Consider the following 27,034-nt stretch of genomic DNA (forward strand, 5'->3'; position numbering starts at 1 on the left):
TCGTCTGCAAAAGAAAGAAACAACAAACATGTTCCGTGTCACGCCGCTTGTGTTTGGAATGAGGGAGCGTTGGTCCGCGGTGCAAGTTATCGCGCCTTCTAAACCGCCGGTATTTATGAAGTCTCTAAAGGTTAGGTGGGGACAGCGACTACGCCCTGTAATTTCGGAGTTCTCTCCGCCGCTTATACGCGTAATTGCGACCCTTCAGACAAATGACGAAACAGTCGTTCGGTCGGTCCGCTCCACCCCTGTGACAGATGCACGGCCGGGATACGAGGAATTCGAGTGCCGCGCCGCGCACAACTTGAGACCGCGGTCAAGTCAATAAATGCTCGGCCTCGCCTGCGATATCCAGAGAGAGAGAAGGAAGCATTGTAGATCGCGTTTTACGGCGGTCTCGTTTGCGGCCCGAGCGTCTAGTTCAAGTCGAGGAGACGTGGTGCTGATACGGCTGAGATTGCCTAGTACTCAAAGCGTGGTGTTCGGCGGAAAGGAACGACGCGCGCTCGTCACCTCCGCCGCCACGTTTCGGCCCTTGAGTGTACCTCTCTTCGAGCACAAGTGGGCGTCCCACCAACGACGGGGCCCGCAAACGGGGCAAGATGTTTTTTTTCTTTTTTCTTTAATGGCGAGTCAAATAAAGCCGCGCGACCTTTCACGGCCGTTTCCTTTTAAACGCGCCGGTCCGTCCACACCAAAGACAAAAGTCGGAGCACACACTCACGCACGCACACTTGACCGGCATTCCCCGAAAACGCGTCCTCGGCCTCAATATTTCACGCGCCCACACGAGCCCCCCGAGAGCGGACGACCACGACGAAAGAACCCCTTGCCGCCGCCTGTTTGCTTTCGCGACGGACGGATTCGCACCTGCCGCGCTCTCCGCCGCGCGACCCTGCCCCGGGCGACAGACTGTCGCAGCGGAGCGCGCCTACGCGGGGCGCCCAGAGATGGCGCTAGCGGCGCTTTTTTCTTTTCCTCGCCGCGCCCGGCCCGCCCCATGTGACCGGCCGCCGCAGTCGGGATGCTCGAGCGCGATGAGAGTGAAAAGCCGAACGGCTGCCACACGCGTCGGACGGCCTGACGGACGAGCGGCGATGTAAGGAAACCGCCGTGGTGGAGCAACGCCTTCGCCTCGTCCCCGCGCAGTGCCTTACTGAGAAGCCCAACATGTGCTCGACGGCGTACGAGCTGGGGGCCGTCCGGCTCGAGATTCGGCCGCTCCGGCCGTTCAAGTCCAGCGAGGAATACCTGTGGGCGATGAAGGAGGACCTGGCCGAGTGGCTCAACACGCTGTACGGGCTCAAGCTGACGGCCGAAGGTTTCCTCGACTCCCTGGACGACGGGGTGCTGCTCTGCCGACACGCCAACAAAGTGCTCGAGATAGCCCGGTCGGACGGGAGGCTCGCGTCGCTCTCGCTGCCCGACAGGGACGTGGTGTACCGGGCCGAGGTGCAGCGGGGAACCTTCCTGGCGCGGGACAACGTGTCCAACTTCATCGCCTTCTGCCGGGCGCTCAGCATCAAGGAGTGCCTCCTCTTCGAGACGGAGGACCTGGTGATGCGCAAGAACGAGCGTAGCTTCATCCTGTGTTTGCTGGAAGTGGCGCGCCGGGGAGCGCGGCTGGGCATGCTCGCGCCCATGCTGGTGCAGTTCGAACAGGAGATCGACGCCGAACTCGAAGGATGCGACTCGGACGAAGACCCCCAGCCGCGACCGCAGATCATCACCAACGACCTCCGGTCTCTGCACGAAAGGGTGAGTCGGCCGCCCGCTCCGCGCCGGCGGGCTTCTCCGCACTGCACGCGCGCTCCTTGGGGCTGCCCGCTTGCCGGACGGCCCATTCATTCGGTCGTCCGTTCTGCGCGTTCGCTCCCAGTTCGCCGCCAACAGCTTCTATAAAATGGGTCTGGTATTAGATCTACATATCCTATTTTTTTTATAAACCTGTGGCAAGAAGTGTACAAACCCGAAGGACGTGACAGAGATTGCTTCTTTACTGTCTTTGGTTGGGCTGCGTTATTGAAAGCGTTTATGCTAATTGCGGAAGTTGTTTACATGAAATGATGACACGTTTTCTTTCTGCACTTACTTCATGAAGCGTTTGAATCAGTATTGTTGTACGTTCAGTTAACGTTGTCCATGCGCCTGCATTTTTTTTTTTTTTTTACTATTGTTACACGTGAGATTTTTTTTTACTGGTGCAGCATATCCTTCTCATCTATATTTTATAAGCAAATTATTTTCACAAAACTAAATTGTTTAAGTTGTTACCTTAATTTAATTAAAACTAGTACATGAACGTTCGCGAGATGATTAATCGAGGGCCAAAACAGTCCGTCCAACAACTATTTTGCTTATATCTAACTACATATACAAATATCTCTTTTGTACGAGTACGCATTTGAAGGATCGCCTAATTGTCTTATTTACGGTTCGCTTTTTGTACGAGTCGAAACTATAGATCATTTATGTACATTCGCCAAATCGTGTGATGTATAAATTCTCAGTGAAGCATCGCCGCCGGTCGCAGCCCCGACATTTTCAGAATTCCCGGCGCGTGCAAGCAGGAGTCTCCGTTTTCCTGTAGGGTGCCCTGACTCACACACGTCGGCGCGCGAAGCAGCCAGAACAAACAAAGGCTTTTGTGACTCTATTCCAAACGCTTCCGTAACGTCGACGTACGTCAGTTGTGTTCCTTCCATAAAACAGAAACGACGTCGTATACCTATATCTATATAGCTATCTGCAATTTGGAAAACGAACGCGCTCGACGTCAGCTTTGAGTACTCCCACGCGGCGTGTGCGCGTTTGCATACAGGAAGGAAGAAAAACGGCAGCCGCGGCTTATCTCACCGCGTTGGCGCTGAAACCCTCGACTGCCTCCGAAACCTGGCCGTCTTCCTAAACTCAGCCTAGAGATAGCAACAGCTCGTTTCTACGCTTCTCTATCATCGAGATTGGAGCAACGCCCACGATGGTGTTTTGCCATGGCGCGGGCCGAACGGTAGCTGGCATGGACGCGGATTTCGCCTGCCGATCCCGCGCGCTTTGGCAAACGGCTGAGCGCGCGCGCGCTGGGCGATATAGGTATCCACTCAAGGCTGCGCAAATTGCTTCCGGCTGTCGGGCGTTCCGCGTGTACGCGCACGCTTCTTGCTTCTTTTTGGCTCCCGTGTCTGTCTGCCGTAATGTGCGTAACCTCCTCTTGTGCGATTTTTGTCACTCGGTTTTCATCATCGATGATTATTTTGATTTCTCAATCTGCTCGTCTTCTCTGGTGAATATCCTTCTGTGGTTAGTTCCGCATATTATGGGGCATTAGTTTACGGTAGAGGCGATAATCGAGCGAGACAGGCGTCATTACCTCGTTATGTTCGCGTGTAGCAACAAGACAAGCTCCGACGCGGCTGGTGTAGAAACACCGCAAACTACGAGACAGCTGGGCGGTAAACAGCGCGTGTCGAGAATGTTGTCTGGCGTCTGCGCCAAAAACGAAGGAATCCATTGAGTAAAGACACCATAGTTGAACTAGGTTTCGCGTACGAAGGCTTATTGAGAAACAGAAAAATGTGGTTATAGCTCGCTGGGTGCAACGAATACTTTGTGACACCTCGGGTGTTTAGCATGCTCTCGATAATTGAAAGTGAATTATTCGAGGGCCTATCAGCTAGCGGCACAACCTATCACCGTGATCCAATCTCGTATAAAAATACACAACCATATCGTGACAATTAGCGGCTAATTGCGTGCCATTGGTTCATTCGTCACACACGCAATCTGCCGTCGAAGGAAAGGCGAAAAGCGCACCGATCTCTCGACGCGTACGTCCTTGGCCAGAGAGAAACTCGATCAACAGGTTGTCACTTCCCGGGCTGAGGAATACCTTTTCGCTTTTGTTTCGTGCGCCTCCGGCCTCTGTGGTATGTAAAATAGGCTTCTACTGTAGCCCGGCGTGCAGTCGCGGATCCTATACGTGCGGCATCCTGGGGCATTCGTGGCTCTCTGCTGCAGTCGTCTTGCGGCACAGAGAGCTGCAACACGGCGGAAATGTCGGCGGGGCCTTGGAGCGGTGCTTGCGTCGCGCCGCGCAGACGGTTGCCGCTGCGGGTCACGATCGATTGGCGGTCGGCGGCTTGCGTATGGACCTCGCCCCTTCGGGCGTCGTGTTGTGCGGCGTTTACTATACATTGGGTCGGGGGTACAAGCAACGGTGGTTGTATCTCCAGTTTCAGTGGACAGTTTTGAGGATAGGACGCCGCGTATGAACGATATAAGTGTTTTCATTTGGCCGTCCGGTCGGTGCACAAAAAGCACCAGTGCCGCTTTCTGTGCACCAGCCGAACCGAGCTGCATGTCTGGTGTCTGTTACATGTGCAAACTCTTTACTTTCGTCCCATCCTCGTTTTTTCTCTCTTTTAATTTGGCACAAAAAAGAAAGAAAAACCAAGGGGGGAGGGGTAATTTAGCTACAAAGGTTGTTGTAACCACGGCCGTAACCAGGGGGGGGGGGGGGGGGGTTAGGGGGTTCTGACCCCCCCCCCCCCCCCCCCCCCCCGAAATTTTTTTCTGGGTACGGCCCTGGTCGGTGCACTTGCAGCCAGCCGATTTTAATCTCCACCTCTGCGCACGCGCAGTGGCACCGGTCGGCTACCGGGTACCAAACCGGGACCGGTTCTCCGGTTTGCTGTAACTCTCCATTATATGCCACCGATGCACATGATTCATAGGCGAAAATAAGACGATAGACACTTTCAAAATGGCCGCCGTTGTCCCCGAAAATTCCCCCCCCCCCCCCCCCCCCCCCGAACTTTTTTTCTGGGTACGGCCCTGGTTGTAACTGTAGGAACAAATTCCTCTGTGCCGGAGATCGAATATCGTTCGATTTTCTGATCTATTGCGGATATCAACTTAAAATTTTGTTGACTTATTAAAAGCTACTGAATCGTCCCGTTTAGTTAAATTTGCGCGTAATCGATTAATCGGCAGTTGCCCAGGAATACAGCACTGAAATACCTTAACTCACGTGTCATCGGTCAGTGGAAAATATCAGATATGTATCTCACAGGGAGAGGACGCGTTTATCATCTAACATGTAAGTATAGTATATATTGTGTCAAGTTCGAAAGGTAACCCTTGTTTATCTTATTATCTAAATTTCGTGCTCACTGCTCGTGGACATTTATTAGTTCAATTCATGTGTAATGCTTGCTTTTAATCAGAAATTCTGGCCGTTAGCTATTTTGCCGTTAGCTAATAGTGTATGCCATATTACTTAATAACTGTTCCGTTTTATTTATTTATTTATTTAATTTTTGTTTTATGCAGCATTTCCTTTTGTTTCCTTCAAAAAGGCGAACACGCGATACGGGCACTTTAGGTTACTGTTAAAAATAGTCTAAGTCTTGAAAATTAATTGTGACAGATTCAAATAAACTTTTGATCGCAGGCATCCATCTCGATTAAATCGATGTATTCAGAGTGCGGCAATATAAGCTGGCCCAGCGGCGTACCGGTCGTTGCCGCACAAACGCCACGCGGGGGACCCACATGGGTACGCCAAGCTGTCAAAAATAAGGTTGGAATCAACCACCACATTTTCCATAGTCGCAATATGGCAGTCTGTTTCATAACTTTGCGTGCCAAGGGTAGCCCCTACAGGATTTTACCCATTTCGCCCAGTACTGAACTGGGCCAGCTATTTCGTACTGTCGCAGACGGTACCTTAGGATGTTCGTTAGCGGGAATGAATACCCCTTGTTTAAAATATCGTTGTTTTGGTGTATGACTCTTCCCTCCACCGAACACTGCTTCCTCCAAAAGCAGCCGTCACTCCTTCGTGCTACTCTACCCCGTTCTGTCACACCACTACCTCCCTGTACCGTTGTGGATCAGATGTTTCGGTGGCTCCCTCTTGCGGTTCCTGTCATAGTTAATAGTGAACGTTTGGCCAATCGCGGAAGGTCGACCACAGCGATGCTTTTTGGCCGCGCACGTCGCCAATGGACTGTACCCGTGAACAAGTAACTTTCTGCGGCTGTGCAGTCTAAGGTACTGGACCGCGTGCTTGAGCTCCGATTGAAAGTCCACACGCGCCCTCCGCTCCTCTCGTCGCCAATGCTACGGGAACATCACGAGTATATATGCCTCGCTAAGCCTCGCAGTACCGAAGACACAAGGCCGCTGACTCGCACGCTCCGTATGACGTGCAGGGGCCGCAGCATGACCGACTCCGGTCGAAAAAAAACCTCGTCTCGTCGTCTTCCGAAGCTCCTCCGGAGAGACACGAGATGGGCGCGCGGCAGAGCGTAACCCCAAAAGAAATATTATGACGGCGCGGCGGAATGGCGTCACGGTACAAATTAAAGATTCGCCGCCTTCTGCCGCCGCGGCCACAATCAGCGCGAAGCTCTGTCTCGAGGCGCCTCTCCGATGGGGGAGAGAGGTCAAGGCGGGGTCGGCTTCGCCTTCGCACGATTCGGGAGAAGCAGCGAGCGGCTAGTGTGCCCAGACTACGGAGTGCTTCCAACTGCTCCGTCGGGGGGTCACGTGGTGTGTAGCGTAGATCGTCTGCGAGTGTCTCCGTATTTTCTGCTCACCACCTGACAACGCGACGCGGGCGAACTTGCGACCGATCGGCGCAGAAGCGTCCGGCATCAAAATGACGAACCGTCTCCACGGTTTGAGTTGCTCCCTCCGTTAAATCGAGGCTCTCGGCGAGCGGCTGACGCGAGGAGCGTGGCGGCCCTCGCTGCTGCTGCTCTCTTGTGCGTCGCTGACCGACAGGCGGCTTTGACTCACGCTGCGGGCGTCCCCGCTGCCTGTCAGTCCGCGGCTCTCATTTTCCGGGTCACTGTGGCTGCTCTCGCGCTCGCGGCTGCTTTCACTTTTTCCTGGGGTGATCTCGTGCGCGTCCTCGACGTTTCTCGGTCCGTGGCACCAATCCAAGGCTTGAGTTTCCGGACGCTGTGGCGGCGCTAATGGGGGCGTTGATCGGATCTGGATGCTTGCGAGTCAGTCTCGTTTTGCTCTCCACGTTTCGGCGTGTGCTTTTTGTGATTGTCGTTTCTTTTCAATAATTTACTTTTTTTCCTTCCTTTTTTTTTTTTTTGCAATTCATGTAATTACGTCGAACCCAGGTTTTCGAGCCCCTGCGGCCGCAGGCGATGCGTGAAAGTTTGCCCTGACCACCGGCGCAACGAGTTAACTCAGACGCAGTGATGCTGTTTTTCACCCAACATAAATTTGACCCGACTGATGTCACCGGCCAGTTTCGTTACACTACTGCCGTCGCCACGGTAGGAACTGTAGTCCTCCTGCACGCGCGAAAACTCCGCTGGCTGCCTGCGGGACCAGGGCACGAGCTGTCTCTTGCACTGTCACCTGCCTCTTTTGGACCGCAATTATGGCGGCGGCTTCACTCTTGATTGGAACGATTAGTGAGATCAGTCGGAAAGCGGAAGCAGGCAGAGCTTTATCCTCTACACATGGTGCACACAAATTTCTCTCCCGCTTTTTTGGGAAGAGGTAAAAGTTGTAGCGGTGAGCATGGTTATCATCTCTACTGAACTGAGTAAATTTAGCATCTATACTGGCGGCTCTAGAAGCCGCACTTCTAAGCTTCCAAATACTCCAGCCAACGACTTAATTTCGACCTTGAACCACAGCATGTTATAGAGCATTCGCTTCCTCATCAGCCGCCCCAGCCCTGCCAGATATCCACCTTAATGGCTTTCCAGTCCCCTCCCTCCTCTCCCCCTACCCTTTAATCCGTTTCTCACGTGCTTGGCCTAAGGTGAATGAAGACGGGAAAGTAACGTCTCTGCAAAACCAGTTTTTTTCTCCTCCCCTCCTCGTACTCTCAGCGGGCAGCGAAAACGCTCTTCCGTCCGTTGGCTGTTCGTATATACTTTCAAAGATACTCCCGGTCGAACGGGCGCGCAGCACGCAGTGTCTCGCACTCTTTGTGTCCGGTCCCGATAGGGCACTGATTCAAGTGCCTTCTCGGAAAAAGAAAAGTGACAATCTGCCGGGCCAACGCCGAGCGCCCGCCCGGGTGAGGGAGCAAAAGAGGGGAACTCGCGTGACAACTCCTTGATGGATGACGTCGTAGTAACTCGACACCTGAGGCGGCTTTTAGCCTCCGTGTGGTCGGCTCGAAGCGCAGGTGCGGGCGCTCCCGTTGGTCCCGGTGCTTTCTCTAAAGTGGTGTCGTGAAGCGTGGAACCTCTTTGGGCGATTTGGACAAAGGACCAAACTTGGGAAATGAATTTCCACTTTTGTTTCTGACAACTCGCCAACGCTATACTCGCCCCCGCAGTGTTTAATTTATGCGACATATTTCCAGAATTTGATAATTTGTCGGTGAAGAAAGCCGAAGTAGTATTACCAACGCGCTCACTAACAAGTTTAGTATGGACTTCTTGTAGATCGACTTCGTTGTCCCGCCACACTCCCCACATCGAAGACGCCGCTACCGCGCATGCGCGGTGTCGCTAGCCTTGTCTGCAGAGCTCTGGCTCTCGGACAGTCTGATCCGGAGAGCATGGCAGGATGGCGTAGACAACGTACGAGAGTCCATAATGTTGTTCATACGTCTGCATTTGGAAGTCGTCAATCCATAGACACTCTGTAGTCACGTTTCTACAGGTGGTACTCCCTGGACGCGATATTTGAGTGTGGTGTTCACGGCGTATGCCAATAACGGGTCATACCTATGTTGTAAAAAGAACTGCAATCTTGGTGATGCAAAATGCACCTTATAGATACTCTATAAGATGCAAAATGCACCTTATAGAAGGATGGCTGACACAACGCTCGCTTAGGCGAGCGTTGTGTCAGCCATCCTTCTGTGGCTTTAACCGACAAGGAAATAGCCTTTCTACAGTCGTTCGAGTGTGGTTAACAGTGTGTGTCCTCCGCGTGCTCGGGTGCCCCCGTGCGAGTGTGGCCTCGGCTCGAGCTGATACCGAGGGCTGTTCTTTTTTCTTCCTTCAATACATCGAGTTGTGAGTTTGCGCTTGTCTCTTCTCTCTTTCCTCTTCTCTGTACCTTTCTATTTGTGCGCAATTTTAACCATGTTCAATCATTACCAACTCGCCCAACTAACCACTTTACTACAGTAAACAGCAAAGACAGGACTATGGTCGCACGTGAATACAATCCATACATAAACGAGCGGAAGAGAACAGCTGTGCGTCAGGCTTAATCAATGTAAAAAAAAAAAAAGAAAAGAAGAGTCAAAGACCCGAAAATTTTATTATGAGGTTGAAAGCGGTCCGCTCGCTTCCTCCGAACTTAGCAACATCTGCAGGTGACCAAGTAACAATGCTTCGTTCGTCTTCCAATCGACAGTTCTGTACCATTCCCAGTCGTACACAGCTCGTGTCGCGTATTGATTATGCACGGTCTTCCTCGTTCGCACGCATATACGTATGGCGCTCCGCCGTGTGTCCTGCGCTGAAGTTCTATTTTTTATTCCACGGTCTCGAAGGGGAAGTGGCGGGGCGGCGATCGGCGTCTCGAACAAAAGGGGAGAAGAGAATAGCGATCCGAGATCGCCGACCCCGAACAAGACACGACGAGCACGCCGACGCCGCTGTAAAACAATGAGGCAACTTTTTTCTTTTCTTTTTTTTTTTTCTTTACGACCAGCGTTGTTCCTCGAGGCACCTGGACAATGGCGGCGCGGGGGACGACAGAGGGCCCCCGCGGGAGATTTACAGCTCCCGGAGAAGTCAACGTATCAATCTTCGTTCGGGCGGCTGTTTAGCGTATATGTAGTCCGTGTGTCCGGTCTGCACGCTTCCGATCGTGCAGATTGCTCTCGTACACGGTCGCGGGAGATGCGAAGAATAGGGAGTTTTCGTAGACCGCGTTGCCCCCTCCGCTAAGCGTTCCGCAACGAAGAAGTTGCTACTGCGCCTGCGCGCCGATAGCCTTGACTGTGGAGTTCCCGCTATCGTAGCGGGTTGCGGAGGGCCTTGCGGGACGGCGAAAACGATCTACGAAAACTCCCTAATGACCGCCGATTTCTGCTGCGGCGTGCGGATAAGAAATTGCGTCACGCTCATTGGAAGACACGAAACGTTTACGTGCTTAAGAGATCGTGTATGTATAAGGCCAACGCGCTGTTTGTAAAGAAGCCCTCGTTTGCCCACGTCAGGTGTGGGCACAGCGCATGTGCAGAAAGCAAATTTGCCAGAGGTGATGTGTTTGTGCATGCGCCGGACCGACAGCAGCGCCACCTTACTGGCGTAGCATCGGGGCCACGGCTTGGTCTATACGTAAGAAAACATTGTTAAGAAACTCTCTTTGTAAAAAAAAGAAAAAAAAGTAAGCTAATCACGAATGTGTAAGCTAATTACGAACGGCTTAAACTGAATCAGTTCAGTATTTGAGGAAAATCACTTAAATCGTCTTCACTTGGCCTCCAGGATCACGAATATCGAGATTATGTTTTTCTTCTTTTCTATTTGATGCACGGAGGCTGCAGAAAACCATTTTCGAAGTACCGCTGAAGTCCCTCCTTCCCGGGGCGTGATGTCATATTTGGAGTTTTCGGAACCTCCGCCCTCGCGTATCTTCAGCGCTTATCAAAGCTATGCACGCGCACTTTGGCTATTTTCAAAAAGGTCAGAAAGAGACGTCACGACTGGTGTCAGTGTGGGGGAATGCACCTCGCAAGCTCGCAATTGCACGCGCTGCCCAGGCGAGTGAAACGCACTTGAAGGCCGAAAGTTCCTACTGTGACGTAACGACTGGTCGGAGGCTTGTCATCTTTCCTCGCGTTTAGTTATATCTGCGGGAAAAACGGACACTCCAGTTTTTTTTTTTTTTTACTATAACTTATAAGTTATAACATTGCGTAGCGGTTTGTCATAGTCGTTTGTTTTGACTCCACGGCGTGACCTGTAAACTTCCGAGTTCATGCCGTGGAGGGTAGAGAGCTGACTGACATGTTGTCTCCTGCCCGAGCCTAACAGTCAGTTACACGAAATAGGATTAATTACGTGAAACTATAGAAAAACTCGATCATTATCCGAGTATACCTCACTCAATTTGAATCAAGACAAACATGCTGGCCATGTTTCTTCCATGGCGAATGATAGGCCAAGCTTAATTTTGCTTTGTCCTATTTTCGAGAGAACGTTTTGGATGTCGATTCGGCAACGGCAATATATGACTGGGCGAACTACGGCGGTGTCGGTCAACGCGTGGGAAAGGGCTAGAAGGAAATCAATCGCCTCACTCTAAACCGGAGAGGAGTCCCTGCGTCCATCGAATGCACCCTAATTGATCTCCGCTTTCTTTTATTGTTTAAAATGTCTATTAAAAGACCGTCCCACATACACGTGAGTCAATAGGGACCTATAGCAAACCGTGTCCGTGCTCCGCGTACCGCACTACCGGAGCCTTTTAAAAGCATGCTTCAAAGGCTCCGGTAGTGCGGTGCGCGGAGCATGGCAACAGTTTGCTAAAAGTCCCTATTATTGCCGCGATAGCACACGCCGCTCGCAATACCGGGCAGACTTTTATACTTTAATCAGGCCCTTGTGAGCGTACAAATCATTTGTGATAACGTTCGGCTGGAAAGCGGGAGTTTGGATATTATCTCCCAGGTACTAAGGTCACACACTGTGGACGTCGGTTACACTGATAAAAAAAGGCCATAAAGGCAGACGTCACGTTTACTGGATATGGATGAGTCAACGTTGAAGGTTATCATATTCTCGCCCCGTGCATGTAAGCAGCGTCACTTTTTCGCAATCATTCGGTCTTTTCAAATAAGATAAGTCAAATTCGGCGTTTTTTTACGTGCCAAATTAACAAGCGGCATCTGGCAAGTCCCAGCAGAGGACTGGGAATTAATTTCGACCACCTGGCGACCTTCTGACATGCAACCGAGAGCTCGGTTACACGGCGACTTCTCCGCCTTAAGCCTCCGTCAGACTGCGGGCACCTCGGCCGGGGTTCCAAGTTCCAACCCGCCACCTGGGTATTTGTAGGCCGGCGCTTTGCCTCAAAGCCACCGAGGCGGCTTCAAATCATGGAAAAGAGGTGATTCAGGAAAAAGGGGCCCGGAGGTGGTCTCCAGTTTCATAGGCGATCGCATGCACTCCGAAGTGGCAACAACAGCGTTACAGGGCCTCTCCCGAAAAGTCGATTTGTGTAAACAAGAAGTCGATATGCTGTATCGAACTGTTGAATCGGTGCGGTGAACCAGCGTATGCCGACGGGCGTCGCGTGGAGTCGGTGAAGAACTTGGTCGGCTTGTTGAAAATAAGATCGGTCGGTCTTATCCAATGAAATCATTGCAAAGACCACTCCGTTCGTGCCGGTGTTAATTATTAACATAGACCACAGGAAGGTATTTAAAATATAACCGAAATGTCTGTAAGACTTACCGAAGCACATGGACTGACAAATAAATTTCAAGTTGAGGGCACTGCTGTTTCTTGTTTTCCCCGAATGAACAAATACATTTTGGACACGATGGTAGCTAGGGCCTAATGAATGCAAGAAATATCGACCCTGTAATATACCACTAAACGTCCTTAAGCGATGCTGCTGTTTTGTTAAATTACCCCATGCGACGCATAAAACGGACCCACATCACATGAGCGAATGACGTTTTAGCGAATGACTAGGGCGCGTGTTAACCGCCCACTCCTCCCCTGCGTTCACACCGCTTCTGCGGCAGCTCATTCTAGAAATGCTAACCTACCTGGCCCACCCGTACACGCCGCCTCGCGACGTCCGACCACTCGCTGAAGTGCCTTTCGATAAAAAGTCGGTGTTCGCTAAAGTGTCCTTCAACCAACTGAATCTCAACCCCCTTCCCCCCCCCCCCCTTCCCCCCCCCCCCCCTTCCCCGCGGTCACCCGGAGGTTTATGATTAATTATAAAGGTTAATTTTCACATTACAACGCGCGAAGTTTATTTTTCCGATCTATTTAAAAAGAACTCAATCAACAGACGCAGTACATATAAAAAAAACTGATTTATTTGATTGCAATGAAGAAAGACCTTATCCACCCGAGCGGGGAATAGCACGAGACCTCATTTGCATGGCGTCTCGTTGCCACGACTCACGAGTCATTGAGAGGACGCCTACTCGAGTACGGCGCGTTCGCTCTAGCTCCAGACGACGGAGGTCGGGGCTAATGATTGCCTTCATCTCTTCATTGCCTCTAATTAGCCGAATCCGTCCCGTCATTTCCGGTTACGTACACGCGTGGTGAGCCTTGCTCGCGTGGTGATTCAATGTCTGACCCTCCAACCTTGAGCATCCGAGGTTATTTCGTACGCAAGGTTGATTAAGAAAGACAGAAAGGTCGCTTCACGCGGCTTGGCATAATTGATTACTCTCTGCTGGGAAAAAGAGCGGAGGAGAAAAAAAGAATAAAGACGAGACAGAAACAAATACAAATATATGAAATTACCACAGAGTTGAGTTTCTTCTCGAAAATCTCTACAGTAAAAGCCGTTCTGTAGAATAAGGTTATGGCGAATGGAAGTTGCTTCGTCGGACGGTCGTTCCATCGAACGGCGTTGGCGTGAATCGCATCGTTCTTGGTCGCACCTTGGGGAAATGTAATAGAATAGACTAAGACTACTCCCGCTGGCATTAGTAAACGGGGTGTATGCTCGCAACGCTTGAAGATAGTAGAGTTTTAGTAGATCGTGTTTTCAGGCCACGCTATTCGTAGCGGGAGCTCGCGCTAGCTGCCACTTCGATGCATGCTTTGAAGCGCGCTTGTAGCGGTGGGCCTCTGGAAACAATCTATTAAAACTCCCGAATATGCTACTCAAGGCCTGCATCTTCTTCTGGTGTCATAATTCAGGGAAGGGACGGATAACCGGGAGAGATCGTGGGCTTCCATTGAGGGGCAAGTATCGCGACTCCAGCGAACTATAGGGGGCGCGCTGGTCAGGCAAAATGGCGAACGAAAGAAGGTCGTTTTCGTCGTTCAGCACGCAGACCACCATAACTTTATTGCACTGCAGTCTAAAATCGGTGTACCATATGAAAGCAAAGCGATTTTCCGACGGTAGAAATCTTCTAGTCAGCGCGTAGGAATGACAAAGCGGAGGCATAAAAATAATTACTGGAAACAATGTCTGTTTCTATTCTGCCTACGAGAACCAAGCAGCGATAGCAGACGACAGAGTCGGAACGACCTCCACTCCTGAGCTTCTCTGCGTTGCCGCTACGCGGGGTCGATTTCGCTGGAGTCGTCAGTAGGACTCTGAACACCGGAGATAATCTAGGAAGATAAATGACACATTTTGTAGTGGTCCCAAAAATGAACCGTTGATCGTTTTTCTTTTCTTTTCTATCAAAGATAGTCTAGAAAGATAAATGACAAATTTTGTAGTGGTCCCAAAAATAAACCGTTGATCGTTGGTTTTTTTTTCTTTTTTTTTCTGTCGAATATTTTATTTAAAATAGAAAGAATTGAGCACGATCACAAAAAGATTTGGAATCGCAATTTGGTCGCTGCTGTGGCACGACATCTGCATCTCACCATGCCGGTAGTTTCATTCTTTTGACTGCCATCTCGGTTGGTATACATGAAGGCCATTTTCTAATATGAACACATCTGCCTTTGCTAGACCAAAAATTCTGAGCGAAGTTTTATTTTCTAGAAAACATAATGTGCAAAGGTCAATACTGACCACGCTGTTCTTGTTAAAAGATGAAAAGCAAACGACGTGATAGAAATTAATGTTCCGTAATTTCCGTCGTGTATAAAAAAAAAAAAATAAACGCTCTATCAAGTAGTTTTGCAGTGTTCAGAATGAATTCCACGTAAAAACTTGTAAGTCCGCGATACACAGAAGATCCACGAACAGACAGACGCTTGTCAAAAAGCTACAGAGCCGTTTCTGCATTGTCTCGGCGAACCGACTCTTCGCCAGCGCCATTTCCCTCGGCGCCCTGCCGCCGGCAGCCGACAACTCTCTTCGACAGCGCCATTTGTCGGCTCTTGGCGGCACGGTGCGGTTGACGACTTGGCAGCGCTTCTGGGCCCGCGAGACTGCTGGCAAACTTGAGCGGCATTGTCTGTACCGAAACAGGTGTCCCGAACAAGCTAAGTGGACGATATCGACACCGCCGTCGTCGCCGTATAATAACAGCTAACGAGGCCCGTTTCCCCTGCAGCGGGAAACACCCTGACGCGTGCAAAGTTCAAGAGCTCGCAGCATCGTCATTTCGTGATAACCGTTTTGTCCCAGACTCGCTGGGCGAATGTCGGAGCTGCTTGGGCGACGAATCTGGCGACGACCGGGACGATCGAGAAAAAAAGAAAAACGTAATAATAATGGTAGTGCTCGTAATGTCTCCCTCGATCGAGAGAAATTATTTTTATCTCCAATCGAGGGAAAATACAAACAAACATTACGCAGTCCTCCCTGCCTCAGGATAAATTGAACTTGTCCTCGAATTTCCAATGCTCCCGCAGGATGTTCCTGTTTTTGAACAACGCCGAGTGAGCATTACCGTATTACGTTGTTACGTATATTGTTAGTAAGTACCAATCAATAAAACGATATGTCAACGCTCAAAAATGAGACGCTTCGGGTGTCTTCGAGAATTGGGGCTGGTTCTTTCAGTTGCGGGAGCCCAATCATAGCGATCGCACCGCAGCTATACCGCGTCTCCCAGGGAGACGACGGGGAAGGCCGAATTGCGTAATGTAGGTCGCGTATATAGTAAGCGATCCCAGTATTGAGCACTCATTCGGTTCGCCCGAACCTCCTTCATTGCGAACGTCGAGGCAAAGCGGGTTGATTGCCCCGCGAGGTCGCACTGGCACCGTCGGATGAGCGGCCGATGAGCCCGTGGGAAATCGGTTCCCAGCGCTCTCTCTCTCTCTCGTTCTCTTTCTTGTGTTGTCTCTCTATCTTTCAACTGGCATATGCACCCTCACTGCTCTCACGCTGGCGAGACATACGGGAGATTTGAACGAAGCGTTCGACATGGCTTACTTCCTTTCTTAGGATAAGTACTTATTTCACACCCGTTACATTACAGACTAAAGCCTCATTGGCAGCGTCTCTAGAAATCAAATAAAACGTCTTGCTTTCCCGAACATACTTACTGCCAGTGTAAAATTACCCGAACGTAACGATAGGTAAAAAAAAAAAAAACTGCAGGAAGAAGGAAATAGATGTCAAACACAGCTGAATTTTTTTTCCCCGCAGAATCTACGTTTTATTTGTTGATACTTATTTTATCTCCCTCCCTCTCTCCATCCTGCTGTTTCTCGCAAACGTAATTTTTTTTTAGGAAGCTCGGTGTAAGGTGCAAAAAATAACGGGCACAAGAAAGAAGACACACTCTTTAGGGTCTTGTAGAAGTGAAAGACTAAAAACTTAAGGACTTTGCTGCGCTTCGCTTTACGACTGACCGCAAAGGACGCGACCAGCCACCGAGGTTAATCCAATGCCTCCTTAATATCACGTGACTTTCGGAAAGGGCGCCGGGCGCGTAGTCACGTGACAGGTTCACAGCGCTGGATTAGCCCGAATGGCTCGTCGCATCTGTCGTGGAACACCGTAAAGAGAAACAGTCTCTCGTACTACACCTGCACCGGACTCGGGACCTCGTCAACGTCGTTCGTCTCACGGACCCGCAACCCGAGCAGCCTAGAGGCGGGAGAGTCTAGACAACTTTTTTTTTTCTGGCACTGCGTTTCCGTCTTCTCGTATTACAAGAGCCCCCAAACCTGACAACAAGCTGGGCAAACTCCAGCCACCGATCTCAACTTTCGTTTTCCCTTTTCCTCTTCAACCTCTCAAACGATCCCATCGCACCGGCGTCAGCACCGTATGGGCGTATGCCGTTCGTACGGCGTTCAGCATATCGTGTTCCTAGTCTACGCTCCGAAGAAATGAAGACGAAACGTTCTCTTGGCCTTTCTCGTTTTACTTTTGTTGTCCGTTCTTTCGAAGGGCATGCCCGCAGCACATCCCTGGGATAGGTCGAAGGTTCGAGCCCCGCTTCTAAAAGCGACTCGTGATTGGACGGCTTAGAATTACAGATCGCGCTCACGTCGTCGTGCCCTACGCGCGGTGGGGGTCAGCGCCGTCAGGCGTTTCACTTTCTATTTCTTGTGCGTACACCCGCATCTTCATCGTGCTTACTTTTTATCCGTTACCGTCTCAACAATGGAGATGTATGGTTTCACGTCTTACTAACCTTCGGCCAACTAAACTGCCTGCTTCAGCGAGGCTTTCTCTTTCGAGTCCAAAATAACCCCTGCATAGAGATGATATATGCCGTAAGAACCCCTGTGCCGTACCGGGTATCGTGATCATGAAATCCGCGCCGGTGACCTTTTGGTTTCGCTGCTCGTCAACGATCACAGATGAGGACGCCTTGGGATATAAGTGGGGGCTCTCCTTCTAACCCTCGACCAGAACTCGCCACTCAGTCGACAAGCCGGGCCTTTGTTCCTCGTACAACGCTTGCGGCGTCGCTTTACGCTCTCGCAGGTGAAGAAAACAATGAAACTGGCTCGGGTAACTGACCAAAGTGGCGCCCTGTACCTTCCTTGGTCACGGCGGTCAAGTGGTGCAACTAAAAGCTTCTCATTCCATGAGCAATTTTAGCTTTGCCATAAATATATCTATATTGCTCCTTCGTCCTTTATGTTTTGTTCGTTCGTTTGTTTGTATCTTTAGCCTACGAGTAACGGTCTGCAAAGAAAGTAAAGTCAGTGTCTGGTGTAACTTTAGAACTGCAGGAAACCTACGCCATAAGAAACGGCATTCAGCTCGATGCCCAATATACGTCATTGCGCATAGGACATTGTGGGCGGATCCTCTCCCATAGTTGTTACGCTGAAACAAACTGAACAATCTTGGAAGTTCAGTTTTGTCTGGGCAGTGTCGTTACAGTTATCTGGAATCTGATTAAGACCGTGCACCAGCGACTCCCCGAACTTCGTATTAACTTCCGTTTTCGCAACTTTGATACGTTTCAGTGCCGTATGAGACTCCAAATTGCTGACATGAGTGAATGTTATCTTGTCTTGTTCTAAATCCTTGCGTTCAAAGTTGACACCGGCCGTTACACTGTCGCTCCGTCCTCCCCATACGATATATGCATTATGCTGCGCTGGTGCAAGATCGTGGAAATGAGCGAGTTCATTTGCCCACATTGACTCGAGACGTATCACACGCCTCGACGCCTAGGTGTCTTGATGTCAACACTTATCCGCAACGTTCGATAAAAAAAATAATAAAAGCATAAAGAGCGACAGGAAATGTGAGATGCGGAGGTGCGTCACGTCATGAACGGCGTCGTACTGCTGCACTCGCCTCACAGCCGCAGTAGCAGAGCGACACCTATTGACATGATTTTCATCAACAGTGGAGAGATTAAGTCGGCAAGACGCTGGTAATCTTGCCGAACGAGAAAGAAGGAACGTTTTACGACCTAAGCGACGGACAGCAAACCTTTCCGAAAAATCCAACAAGGCCCCTCGGCCACCCTACAATTGCACCGCGCGAAGTGCGGGAATTGTGGTGCCGTGGCGACATACCTGTTTGAGCCGACTCGTACACACTCCGTAAACATCCGGGAAGCGGCGCATTTCATCTTCTCTTACCCATGTTAGTTCGTAAAACAAAAGCAAACAGAACGAAGAGTGAACAAAGCCGATTCTTACTTTGCTTTGTTATCGTCCGTCCCACCTTCTTAGCGTTCTAATATCGCAAAGTGCTAATTTTCTTACGCGCTATATTTGTTTAGCACTGAGATCGAGAGAAAACAAAGAGATTGAATGAAATAAAAAGTAAAGGGAGCGTCTGACTTCATTAAGTAGCCATTGCAAATACGTTTCCGACGAAAAAAGAATCAGTACCCTTCGCTATTATTAGTCCTCGTCATAATAAAAAATAAAACTCAAAAATAAAAATAAAAGAAAGATAAAATAAAGATGAAAAATTAAATTTAATTATCTCCGATTCCCGAATCGTCGCAGCGCACAAGTAGCGCCGTCGCGAGATTTGTGTCGATCGTTTTCTGGGCCATTTTTTCGCCGTTGCCTCGGCTTTAAAAAACCGTTATCGAACGCCAAGGGGGAGAAGTGGAAACAAATAAGAAAATCAATATTTCTACGAGGGCCTGAATGCACGGAACGGCTGCATCGCCTTGTGCAAAGGAGTCGTCTTTTTTTTTTTTTTAGTCGTTTCATAATAGCGAGATAAGGGGCGCGTGCTCTTGCCGGAAGATAAGGCATATATGATGGTGCTATATATAATAGAGCATTATCAATACCGCGGTCCATGCCCCTGATGACAAAAAATTTCCGATTCCCGTCATAAACGTACCACTAGGTCAAAAAAAAATAAATAAATAAAAGCAACGGATACTCGATCGAACGTTAATTTATAATGATTAAACAAAGCGCCTTCGTCCGTGTGCCATTCTTGTAATTGAACACGACATTCGGGAATTCGCGGGCCACTTTGAAAACATCGGTTGACTTTTGAAAAAAAAAACAAATACCTAAAGAGTTTTTTAAGCCGCGGTCATACTGCGAATACCTCGTACACAAAAGACAGTCTGCAGACAGTAGAGGGTTTTAGGGAACCGTCTTTGCACGTCCGACAACACTTAACGATTGGCCCTCCGATACGCACTGCGCATGCGCTACAGCAGAAGACTCTCTTTTGCGCAGTGCGTACCGGAGAGCCCATCGTTAAGTGTTGTCGGACGTGCAAAAACGGTTCCCTAAAACTCCCTATTCTCTGAGTGGCGTTTCTTCCTTGTACGACGACGGTCTCATTGGTCATACAAAAACCGTCTGCTGATAATGCTGTCATGTCTGCGGGTAACACAGTGTATTTTGTGCGATCTATGACTTGGTGCGGGACTGCTAGAAAAAGGTTTTTGCTTTCTTTTCTGTGTTTACCTTGCCGTGGGAGTTCGTAAAAACCAGTGTAACTTCACGGTCGCAAAGTTTCAGCCGAGCACATCGGGCCTGTCCGAATAAAAGTCTTTTTTTTTTAGCTTGAACCGCAGCGAAGGTTACAAGCGCGAGCAACTTCTTTATTATTCAGAGAAGCGCCACGGCAGCACCAATGATCACGGTACTATACCATACCATAGCCTCCTCTATACTCACAAAGCCTGGCAGTTTAATGACGGAGCCATAGAGTGCACGGTCGCAGCTTTGCAGCGCGAGGATCAGGTAGCAATTAAAAGGTTAAAAAAAGCGCACGGCAGCACCAATGATCACGAAACGTGAGTGCATACCAGACTATAGCCTCCTCTATATTCACAAAGCCTGGCAGTTTGATGACGAAGCCATATAGTACCCGGTCGCAGCTTTTCAGCGCGAGGATCAATTAAAAGGTTAAAAGGCGCTAACAAAACAGGACGAAAAAAGACACACGTACGACACGGACAGGCGCTAACTTCCAACTGATTTAATGAAACAAGAATCATCCAGGGTTGCCAGGTGTTTGAACTCCAACCCGCCAAACGTCTACGAGATATAGCCCAAAAATAGCCAAATGTCGATCCAGAAAATAGCCCGATAAAAACTTATCGTTTGAGACGTTTATTTTGAGCTTGCATTCGGAGTTAAACAATTGCACAAGGCGCACAAAAAGAAGACGAATTGGTTTGCTGTCGCAAAATTATCAGTGTTAAGAGACTGAAGCACTAAATGTTAAAGTAACTTACTCTAAAAAATACATTCGAACCTATAAACCCAAGTGCTTTTAGGCATTTTGGTTCCAGCACAGGTCAGAAATTGCCCAATGCACAGGTCAGAAATAGCCCAATGCACAGGTTAGCCAAATAGCCAACTACCATTTTTTCCCGCCAACTGCAAATAAAACTAGCCCAATTTGGCTATTTATAGCCCAACCTGGCAACCCTGGAATCATCGTCAAACAGTCGATCCCAATCGCCTAAACACATGCAACTGATAAAAAAATTCTTATCGCTCATTACACACAGCCCTCAAGAAACACTATTTCTTTGTTTAGTAGATAAAGAGATGGCATGCTTACGCATCTGTCAGCCGCTTTGTGTATACAGAAAGCTTCGATTAGTTCTCTTTCCATTTTTTCATTCCCTTTCTTGATAACCCTTGTGCGCTCAAACAACGGTTCGCACCCACATCGTTTGCAGTGAATGAATGAAATAAACAAAACAAAAAAAAAAATGAAATAATAAGATGTCCACCCGAGTTATTGCGTAGGGCAAGCTTGTGTTCCCGCGCTCTTTCATTAAAGCCTCGGCCGGTCTGACCGATGTAAACTTGGCCGCAACTAAAAGGGATCTCTTAAAGCACCGTCGTCACGCACTCAGTGTATCTTGTTACATGTATTTTTTTTTTTTTGAGCACGTAACAAACTTTTCTTTTGACATCTCGGAGCATATCTTTGAAAATTTGCACGGGGCTGAGAACAAACACCACGTTAACCGTGCCTCTAACATTCATCTTTTTTTTTTTTTTTTTTAATTGTGGGACGCTTTTTGCAAATATGATATCACCTGCACTCGTCAGGTACCCGGCACTCGTCAGGCGTGCAACCTGGTGATCAAAAATGACCGGCAGTCTATGCCGGCAGCTTTTTGTAATGGCTACGTGAATCAGGTGGATGCAATCCCACGTTTCACAAGCTATGAGTGGGCACTGCTGTAAGAAAAGAGGCCTTTCTCAGTTCGTGGATTTATAGCTCCAGCACAGATGATCCTTAGTAAAAAAGAGCTGCAAGTCTAGAAACTGAATACTGCCATCATTAGGCATTTCCCAAGTGAAGTTCAGTCCGCCGGAAAGTGATCTAAACAGATTAACAATTTCTGTCACATCATAGTCATGAACATGATGTGCCTGTATTCAGCGCACAGCTTTTGCAACGGCGAGGACCCGAAACGTGGTTTTAAAACCCGACGAGAAAAAAAGCGCTAGCCCGAAGAACGCGACAAGCACGAGCGGACATTCCATCGCTCGGGACAACTGTGTTTCGGCGTCTCGCCGCAGCGGGGCGCCCGTTACATGGCTCTCCTCTCATCCGTTGTCTGCCGCTCTACCTTTTTGCTTTCGGCGGCCGCGTCTCGTGGTGATCTGCCAGGCTTTGTCAGTATAGAGGGGGCTATGACCATATCTATAGCCGCTCGCGCTTTTCGCCTATAACTACGGTGTATACTACAGCGGAGGAAAATCTGTAGCTCAGGCTTCACCCAAAGTATATGTTAAAAATAAAATAATGAGAAAAAGAAATTGACTCTCGCTCAATCCGTGCTCTCTTTTTAGCTTTTTTTCAGAGAAGAAGCCATCGCCGATACTCGGTAGTTTGACGGACTCCAAAGTACGTAGAAAAAAAAAAAAAAAGATTGTTCGTCTCGCGCTCTATTACGGGTTCCATCAAGAGCGCAGGAAGGCGTGAAATCTTGGCTGGAAAGAGACCGTGCTTTCATGGTGGTATAGGATGATCGATCTTCGATACGGGCGGACGATAACTCTCGTCAGCTTGCTCGAAAAAATGAGCCGTTTCCTTTCTTTTTTTCTTTTTTTAGTTGCAGGAAGGAGCAATTTCATGCGTGTTAAGCCAGCTGTGGAAAGTAATGGTTAGGAATCTGCCGAGGCATCTCTTTACTCTCTCGAAGGCTTTCGCCCCAGAGGATACCTAATACCCGGTGGGGCGGCGTATCCGGGGTCATTCCTGTGCAAAGCACTGATAGTACTAAACCATTTGGGGAAATTTTAGAAGATGGAAAGGTTCTCGCATAAAACCCTGACTCCGATAGCGATACCCGATACTACGGCGATGCCTTTGCACATGTGTTGTAATCAAGTATCGTTAACATAGTTATTCGAACGATCTGCTAAAACTCCCTGTTGTTTTGTCGCATATTTGATTACGATTACCGTTATTCGCAGGAAGCAACACCATCTAACGTCAAAATTGTGAAGGAGAGAAGAGGAAAGCTACCGCCGCATATACAAAAAAGTGTGTGCAGCAAAAACTAACCCGGCCTGGCGTCGGAAGTATGAAACAGAGGAAAGGGGATTCAATGCACACCGTTTGAGTTGGGAATACGTTTTTTGAAACTGGCGCTGATACGTTATAAGCATCGTAGCTTTTTTCAGTAATTTATCTTGACATCTTCTTTTTCTTGCAACGAATACCCAAATTGGTGCTTTCCGTTTTCAAATTTAAAAATAATGATTGGCAAATTGCGTCTGAAACAATGCTTCAATGCCCTACTGAAAGCTGGCTTCACATCATCGCGCACGTGCGACGCGCGAAAACCAACCTGTTTCAGCGGTGCCGGTTGCTTCGGTATGAAAACAAATCTATGCGAGTTAGGTTCTGTATTTAAAAATTTTGCAGTACGCCGTTTTGGATTCATGAACTAATAAGTTTCAATTATGTATCTTATTACACATATTTAAGTATACGTTTCATGGTAATTGTGATACTTCAGCTCACATTCTCAGTTATGTTTAGGAGTCGTCGTTCTCTAAATATATGTGCGACGTCTTCTCATCACAGGAAACATTAATTAATTATGTAATTCACTTTAACACTCTTCTGTTGATAAGATAGCTATGTGCCGCGAACCCCGCACGCAGTCGATGGTGAATGTTGGTCACGCATTCTCCATTCTTCGATGCTTTCTTTCTTTGTGTGTCCGTGTGTGTTTGTATGTAACCGATGCTTGCATATAATTAACTTTAGGGAGGAAAGGAATTCATATTCAGCCATTGTTTCCTACTCTTTTCTGCAGTATTACATCGGTGCTTTAAAAGCCACTATAAGACGTGACGCCGCGTTTTCTGCTTTAATGTGTTGTTTTTTTCGCACTTTTAAAAATGTGGTTGCGTGAGGACGTCCCGTTGTAGCCTTCCTCCATCTTTGCACTTCGCTCCGATTTCTCGAGATACGGATCTGCGCTGAACGCCTGCATCTTGTCTGCAAGGCAGCCATGTCATGAACAGAAAAGATGTCGGTATTTATAGCCTGACATAAAATGAGGCCCAAAGGTCCGTGACTTGCGCAGACCAGCGGCACCCTGCAGTATTCTTTCGTCCATCTGCGTATGCTACCGGCTATGCACATAGCAGCAGCGACTGCATTCGGGAGTAGATTGAGCCAATTAACGCCAAGAGCGACGATTCCCCCCACCACCCTCCCCTCCCCTCGCAGCGACAGTAGATTACCGTACACTGACACCATTACGAAATGAGTTTTGCCCTCTCTCGTTTTTTTCTTTTTTTTTCTTCGTGTCTTGATTTGTCCCGTTACAAGTAGCCGCCACGGCGAGGTTGACATACGGTTGCTCCTTTGACCGCGTTGCTCGCTGCTCCTGTAGACGTTCGGGAGCGCCTACGCGAGATATATAATGTGACGCGGTGTATTAAAGGCCACGTAATGGTAATACTTTAATGGGGCCAATTATCTTATTATCATGCATCACTAGTGTGCGCGCTTCTGGGCGTGCGTGGTTTGCAGCGAAACCGATGCCGAGCGAAATATAACGGGTCCGCGCACGAAACTTGTCGTCATATGACGACGACTCGTAATTTATATAGTTGTCATTTCTCATGAGATATGGTCGGCAGTTATTTGTAGTTTACCAGAAAGGGCGGCTTCTCATGGGAACCGCACGTAGCCTGTAACTTTTTCGTGGAACATCAACGGTTGCGAGTTCGAGGTATATAGTGTTTTACGAGTTTCAAGCCTGTTCACAAAGGCTAGAACGGTCTATGCATGTGTACCCGAACTTTTTTTAAAAACAAAGCGTCATAAATATGGGCACTGAACGCACGTAGTCCACATACCATGTTAAAAAAAAAAAATAAAGCCTGGTCACTCTGCTTGTAAAATAACCTTTGTCATGGCCAGCGGCGCCCGCAAGATTCTGTTTCGGCTGCGAGAAATCAACGAGTGAGCACGCAACCTTGGCTCTGCACGTGCCGACCTGCGTCCGCTGAATCGCCGATTCTTTAAAAAAATTTGTTCTCAAGACCTTTAACGTGCCCGTAAAACGGGAGTACCAAACGACCTGCCGTTCAGTACGCCCGCTTCGCTTTTCTTCCCTTTCTCCTTCTCCTTGTTCACAAACGCAACGTAACCTCTATAGGCCGTCCTGCATACCAAAAATCTCCCGATTCGGAATCGATGCGAGGTATATGTCCCTCCGCGAGGACGCAACCCTGCACCGGCAAAATCAAAACAACAACAAAGCCGTAAACCGTTACGACAGAGACAAGGGTGCCGAAGGAGGAGAAGCCGGCGGATCGCAGAGATGCGTGACGGCGAGACCGGGCTTCCCTGCTTCCGCGAGGTCCCGGAGACGACGCCGGTGACGACGACGCCTCGGAGTCTCGACGTCGTCGAGGCAGGACTCGTTAGTTGCGCCCCAGATCCGGCGGAGCAGTCCTGACTCGGAGCGGCCGAGGCTTTCGCGCCATCCGAGGAATGCCTTATCTCTGGTTCGTGCCAAGAAAAGCCGGGCAGGCGACCGCCCTTGTCTCGTCGGCCCCTGCCTGTCCGAGCTGCTCTCTCAGACGAAGGTCTCCCCCTCCCGCTGCAGTCTTCTTCCCTGAAGCCCTGCCTCGATCGGCTGCATACCGACGCTGCAGCCTCGAGAGAGAAACCGGAGACGATGGGGCGCTCTTGGCGAGCCGGGCAATCCGGAGCAAGCGTCGCTCTGCTGCGACGGTGGATAATTATATAACGGAATGCCGGAATCGGGGCGAACGAAATCCATCGCGTGCCGCGAAGTTTTGGCCGTCGTGTAGCATACTGGTTGTGCGATCGGGGGGTTTCTGGGGCGCGTGCCACGCTACGTCGACGCCGAAGAGTTTATTGGTGTTAGAAAGTTTGTTAAACTAGATGCTTCGAAGAGTTGGTTGTCGATGATACCAGAATTTAACTGCGCAAAATGCAAACACATACATTGCTATGGTTCTTCGTATCTCAAGAAATTGGCTCTCCAGATACGACACTCAAAATCTAATAAATGTAAAATTGAAAAAAAAGAAAGAGTTGAAACGCTTAGAACCCGTCCTTAGGAGAGTGTACTTAGTATATAATCAATGGAATATACTTATATGGGAAAGTAAAGAAAGGAAACCTGTTGTCACGTTAGCATGCACGAGGGAAGCAAGGTGGCCGAACGAACCTCTTTGCACAACGCTGCTTCTGTTTTATTCAAGAACGCAGTTAACTCGAGCTGCGAAGTGCCAAGAATCGTGCCGCATTTTTTTAGTCTTTCATGCGTGCGTTGCTTGTGATGGCCACCCTGTCCGTGTTAGTGCTACTTTTAAATATCGAGGCACGGTCCATCGATTCTCGCTGTTGTGGTTGGCTTCGCGGCACGGTTGTCGTTCAAGAGGGCATGCTAACTCTTTGACATTGTTTGGAAGACGGACTATTGAAGAAACATACAAAAACTGACGATCGCACTTTCGCGTTAGCTGTGCCGCGCTAGCACGAGCAGGTCGGAGCTCTCCGACTGCTCCCATCCGAACTCCGTCCACGCGACACCACGGGTGTTTTGACGCATGACGTGTCCGCTCGCTGCAGGCTTGCGCTGACGGATCGCTATTTCGAGCCGGGGTGACAGAGGCGAGCGGGAATTCGGCGAAGTCGCGGAAAACGCGAGGTGGCACTCTGATCGAGCCGACGTCGACGCTCCGAGATTAAGGGACGTGGAGCAGAGCACATGTCCACGACACTCAAGGGCAGATTACGGGTGCCGACGCACCGGCCGCGCACCCATAAAGTGCCCCCCGATGCTGTCTGTTCTCCGTCTGTTCGTATCGGGATGAAGACGTTCCTTGACGCGTCGAGTACCACCGAGTGTCCGCGATGGAGCATTCAGATTACGAAGGGCTTCAACGAAAGCTTCGGCTGCGAATGCTGGACGCACTGCGGTCTCCTACTGTTGCTGGTTCGTGTAAACGAAATATGATTGTTGTGAAGTACTGGGCAAAACAACAAACTCGCGCTCAAAACTGAAAAAAAAAAAGTCTTATTGCCAGCGCAC

The 27,034-nt window shown here is 49.3% G+C and overlaps 1 protein-coding gene across 1 annotated transcript in view; it reads left to right on the forward strand.

The window, feature by feature from the left end:
• Window positions 1–1,000: 1,000 nt before the first annotated feature.
• Window positions 1,001–27,034, forward strand: part of LOC8038594 (GAS2-like protein pickled eggs) — a 484,840-nt gene continuing 458,806 nt past the window's right edge. Inside the window, exon 1 of the mRNA XM_042290727.1 lies at window positions 1,001–1,758. Coding sequence (XP_042146661.1) covers window positions 1,171–1,758 — 588 coding nt within the window. The 5' untranslated portion in view covers window positions 1,001–1,170. The remainder of the gene's footprint in view (window positions 1,759–27,034) is intronic.

This window comes from Ixodes scapularis, unplaced genomic scaffold (genome assembly GCF_016920785.2).
Source record: "Ixodes scapularis isolate PalLabHiFi unplaced genomic scaffold, ASM1692078v2 PGA_scaffold1__304_contigs__length_218370807, whole genome shotgun sequence".
Classification (NCBI taxonomy): Eukaryota; Metazoa; Arthropoda; class Arachnida; order Ixodida; family Ixodidae; genus Ixodes; species Ixodes scapularis.